At 46.9% G+C, this 5,111-nt stretch overlaps 1 protein-coding gene across 1 annotated transcript; it reads right to left on the bottom strand.

Moving 5' to 3' along the window:
* Positions 1-216: 216 nt before the first annotated feature.
* ATP5MC3 (ATP synthase membrane subunit c locus 3) lies at positions 217-4,746 on the bottom strand. The gene is made up of 4 exons (XM_075070088.1): positions 4,591-4,746; positions 3,238-3,315; positions 2,704-2,897; positions 217-469 (listed from the first exon to the last, which is right to left on the bottom strand). Exons 1-4 carry the CDS (start codon positions 4,627-4,629, stop codon positions 355-357), a joined length of 426 nt encoding a protein of 141 aa, XP_074926189.1. The 5' UTR covers positions 4,630-4,746; the 3' UTR covers positions 217-354.
* Between the last annotated feature and the right edge of the window lie 365 nt (positions 4,747-5,111).

The following is a 5,111-nucleotide window of genomic DNA, read 5'->3' as shown; positions in this document are numbered from 1 at the left end:
ATTCATAACTTCAAACAGAATGCTATTAAGTTTTAGTTTCAGGGTCCTATCCTCCATGTGAATTCACTGGGATCAGGAGAAATCTGTGGTGACTGCAGGTCAGTATAAGCCTCATTTACAGTTTATTTTCACATTAACTAACATCCTTCCCCCCCAAATAAGAGTCATACCAAGAGATACTGTTCAAATTAATAAATGAAGGCCACAGCCAGACAGTTAAAGTTATTATCTTTAATGAAATGACTTTGGAAATAATGTTAGTTTCCATGATACCAACATTTTGGGAGCCTCAGTAAAATACATACAATTACATTTGTAGTTTACTAACGCTAACATTACGAGCAGCAGATCTCTTCACATTGCAAACAGGATCAAGAAAGCAACCATCAGACAAAAGAGACCCATAGCTTCAGACAGGGCGAATCCCAGGATAGCATATGAAAACAGCTGCTGCTTCAAAGAGGGATTTCTAAAAGAGAACGTACAGGTATAAGATTGTTTTATATACATACAAATTAAGAGTTTATGCTAACGTAGTTTGATGCATCTGACAGAGCCAGTTAAGGATTTTAAATTAACTTTCATGCTACAGATTCTCTGCTATAGCAGGGACAACACAGTAAACCCACACAAATGTTAACAGCGTTCACCGTACAATTGTAACTTCTGAATAAGTCAAGACTAGATCTAAAGTGTACATATTGCATATTAATATATACATGTTTGGGTATGACATTTTACACACGCACAAGATTACAAACATGAAAGCCCTGTCTATATAAGTGCAAAACCAAAAGAGCCTTTGTAGATAGACATATCAACATGGAGAGTTCATATGCAGTAGTTACCTACCAGCCTAAGATTTCTCTGGTTAATTCCACTAGCGTGCAATGCACACAACTGAGCATTCCTAGGGGCCTGATTTTGTTATACATCCAGATTTATTCTGAGTGCCCTTGTAATATTCAGGCAGCTTACAGATAACCTATACTACTCAACGATTTCTGCCTTAGATGGTTTGTCAGCCCCCTTAGTGTTACAAAACTGCAACTGAGTATCCTTGAGGAAATGTGGAAGGAAGGAAGAGAATAGAATAATTACGAACTAGTACCTTGCAACATTGGCCTCCCTGCCCTCTTCCACCCAGCCCCGTCCCCACAAAAAAACCAAAAAACACACCACCAGCAAAACCAAGAACAGCACAAATATCAGTTTGAAACGGTCTTTTGTTGTTGTTGTTGTTTCAAAAGATAAAGTAACTAGTTTGGTTAGAAGCATATTTTTGTTTCCTGAATGGGAAATAAAACCAGGCTTTTAGTGCCAAGCTAACACTTGGGAAGAGAGTTCATAAATGGAAACAAGTTAAGGTGTTTAAATATTTTTGTTTGAGGAGGGGGGAGAGGAGAAAGCAGGAACTAGACAGCAAGTCATTTCATGACTGTGCTAGTTGCTGTCTCCTCAGTAGTAAGATCTGAGATACTACTGTATGGGAATTAAACAAAAGAAGTAGGGGAAACAAAATTATGAACACAGGGAACTAAGATCTCTCCCTCTTTAAAGGAGTTTTCCCCTCTCAAGCTCCAACAGTGGAATCACTTGTCTGATATTAGTTGGTTGCCATAGAAGTAGTTACTGCAGTGATTTTATAAAACTGCATTTAGTAGAATATTAAGTAAAAGATTGATTACAGGGCTGCAGCAAGAATTTTACTTCTCAAGAATGATCCTGATAATTGGGTTAAGAGGCACAGGATCTCAAGTTAAATATTAACAGCCACCATCTAGTTCGTCCCTCTGTTATGTAGGATTGTCCCCTACAAAATGTTTTCAAGTTATATTCAGTCTAGGTTAGGTTTTGGAGTCTCAGAGTTGAAGCTAATACTGAAGAACTAAACATGAAACACTGATTTAGCTGTAGTTGGTTTGCCCTAAGAAGTCATGTAAGATTTGCATATACTGAAATCTGTAATCTTAGATATTCAGCACTTGGGCCTGGTGTGCCATTACCTAATATTCCAAGAGGTTAACATGTTAGAACAGAGATGCGCAAACTACGGCCCGTGGGAACATCCTTCCTGGCCCCTGAGCTCCTAGCCCAGGAGGCTATCCCCCGGTCCCTCCCCTGCTATCCCCCCTCCCATGCAGCCTCAGCTCACAGCACTGCTGGTGGGGCTGTGAGCTCCTGGGGCAGCACAGCTGCAGAGCCTGGCCTGACCGGTGCTCTGTGCTGTGCAGTGGTGGCAGCCAGCCAGGTGGCGCAGCTGTAGCGCTGCCAGCCACTTGGTGCTCCAGGCAGCGCAGTAAGGGGGCAGGAAGCGGGGGGGGAGGGAGAGTTGGACAGAGGGCAGGGGAGTTCAGTGGTCAGGGGTCCTGCCCCCTCCCCGCCATCATGGAACAGGGGGGCAGATAGGGCAGGAGTCTGGGGCAGGGTGGGCACAGATAGGTGGGGGCCAGGCCACAACCCCCTCCCCTAACCGGCCCTCCATACAAATTTACAAAACCCACTGTGGCCTTAAAGCCAAAAAAAGTTTGCCCATCCCTGTGTTAGAATGATTATTCTAGGGGCATTATTTCAATTCGACACACTGACTGTTTTAGTGGAAGTTTGTCAAGACTTTGCTACCAATATATATCTTCAAGTTTTTCATTAAATATATACGTTTGCATGCAACTTAAGTGATATATATATTAAAAAAAGGATTACCTGGCATAACCAATGATTAGACTACCAAAGACGGTTCCGATACCAGCACCAGAACCAGCCACTCCTACTGTGGCAGCGCCAGCACCAATAAATTTGGCAGCAGTGTCAATGTCCCTGCTGACAGCACTGGTTTGGAACTCTCTAAGTGCTACTTGGAAGACAGCATTCTCGGCTCCATTAAGTGTTGAGCTGCCCTGAGAAATAAACATGAAAAGCATTTAAATACAGACTCAAACAGATCTTTTATAGCTATTTTCAAGTTTTGGGTTATTCTGTAGTTCTTCTTTTACAGATACAGTAAGCCAGAGTGGTTATAGTTTACTAGAGCCTCTGACTAGAAGTTCAGACTTCTGTATGTTACTTGCCAAACATAATGGACTATAGTTTTGATGGGAGAAAATGTATTAGATGACCCTTTACTGATCTGTCACACAGTCAATATTTTAGTTAGTAAAGTACATTTGAAAAATGGGATGAGAACACTTGGGCTCACCAGAAAGTTTAGGAAGCTACAGAGTTTAGTTTATAAGGTACCTCTCCAGTCCTGACCTCTGGCCTAGACAACACTGATGCAGAAATTGGTCTGTACAAGACTCTTGATCCTGCACGGATCTGTAAGAGAAAAAGTGACATATTTGATCATAAACATATTTCTATATAACTGCACTGACTTTTAATAGTGATTTGTGTAAGATTAAGGACTTCACTCTTCACTAAGACTTTCATCTTAAGGTCAAGGCAGTGGACATTGATGTGCAGACACTGACATATCTAGCAACATCAAAGCAAGGTAAGAAGAAAGCTTACATTTATCATCTGATTCCCTAACTCTCAGCCCCCTTTTCTGTGATGGGTTCTTTTATGTCAAGTATTTAGGTTCATGCTAATCCATTATTTGGAGCCATTGCTAAACAGCACTGTAATATTGAGAGCAAATAATGTTTTAAGTGTGATATATCTAACAGCAATACAAACAAAGGGTGAGATAACCCCATATTTTAGAAACTGAAATGAAAGCAAGATACTGAACATTTGTAACCCAACACTACTCAAGTTGCTAGCCATTTGTTTATATCATTAAAACAAGTGCTTCTGACTTGCTCATTTGGCAGTATCATCCTAAAGCTGAACAGTGAAATACAGAGGGCTGCAGAATAATTCAGATCTCATTTTAAAAGGGTAACTACGCTCATGTTTTAGAGCTAAGAAAAATAAAGTAGAAACTTGAGTTTTGCAGCCGTAATAAAAATCCACTATAATGCATTAAAAACCCCTAAGCTACTCTGTACGAAGGAACTGGTAAGTTTTGAGAGACACCACCCAGAATTCAAGCGAGGAATGAATGAACCTCTCGCCAGTGCGGCCTGCTGGTGTCCTTGGGCTCCTAGCGCTCTAAGGTCAGGCTGATTCGTACCCAGCCAGTGTCCGCGGCATAGCGGAGAGACCGCCGGCTGCGCCGAGGGATCCCCGGCAGGGGCGGGGAGTCTGGCTCCCGCACAGCGGAAGCAGCAAGCTGGAATTTGACCTCCAGCAAGGGGCTGAGCGGGCGCTAGGCCTCACGAGCAGCGCTTGGCTCTCGAGGCGGGCGGCCCGCCTCTCTCCGCGCTACTCGTCGCGGGGCCCCAGGCTGCAGAGAAGGAGCGGGGACTTGTCCTACAGCAAGGGGCTGGGGGAGCCAGGCCCCGGCAGCAGGAGCAGCTCACTGGTTGCACCGCGATCCCCCCTCCCCGACAGGGCACTGGGGAAGCCCTCTGAGGTGGGACCGGCCTGCAGCCCGCAGAGGAGCTGCTGCGCCCCCCACGTCCCGGAGCTCGGACTTGAAGCCAGCAGCCTGGAGGGGGTCGCGCGGGGATCCGGGGCCGCCCCGAGGCGGGCGGCGGCACTCACCAGGGCCGGGGAGGAGGCGAGCTTCACGCAGGCGAACATGGCAGAGGGCTGCGGGCTGGCGCTGTGTCCCCGGGGCCGCCTCGGCGCTGGAATCCGCCTCTCTGCGAAGAGAGCAAGAGCGGTTAGGCCCAGGGTGGATCCCCGGCTCCAGAAGCAGAGGTCGAGCAGACTGAATGGGGCGCAGGCGCGGCGGGGGCCGAGGAGCGCCCGGATGTAGGGGGGGGGGAGGAAACGCTAGAGCCCAAGGTCACTTTGTAGCAACTTTATTGGTCCAAGCGCAGCATTGGTGAGCCGGCGCGGCTCCGCCCTCCCGCGGGGAAGTGTCCGCCACGCGAGCCCTGCCCCGAGTCCTACTTTCTTCGCGCGCTCGCCTTCCTGGCGTGGCGCCTGGGCCGTTGGGCAGTGAAATCCCTTGGAGGAACCGGGCCTGAGGGCCAGGCGCCACAGCCGCAGTGGGAGCTTGTTCCTGCCCGGAAAAGCCTACAGTATCTCCCTGCTGCCGAGCCTGGGCTCCTGGGCGC

This window comes from Chelonoidis abingdonii, chromosome 10, assembly GCF_003597395.2.
Source record: "Chelonoidis abingdonii isolate Lonesome George chromosome 10, CheloAbing_2.0, whole genome shotgun sequence".
NCBI lineage: Eukaryota > Metazoa > Chordata > Testudines > Testudinidae > Chelonoidis > Chelonoidis abingdonii.
The sequence above is the reverse complement of the archived record's forward strand: the minus strand, read 5'-3'. Positions and strand labels throughout refer to the sequence as shown.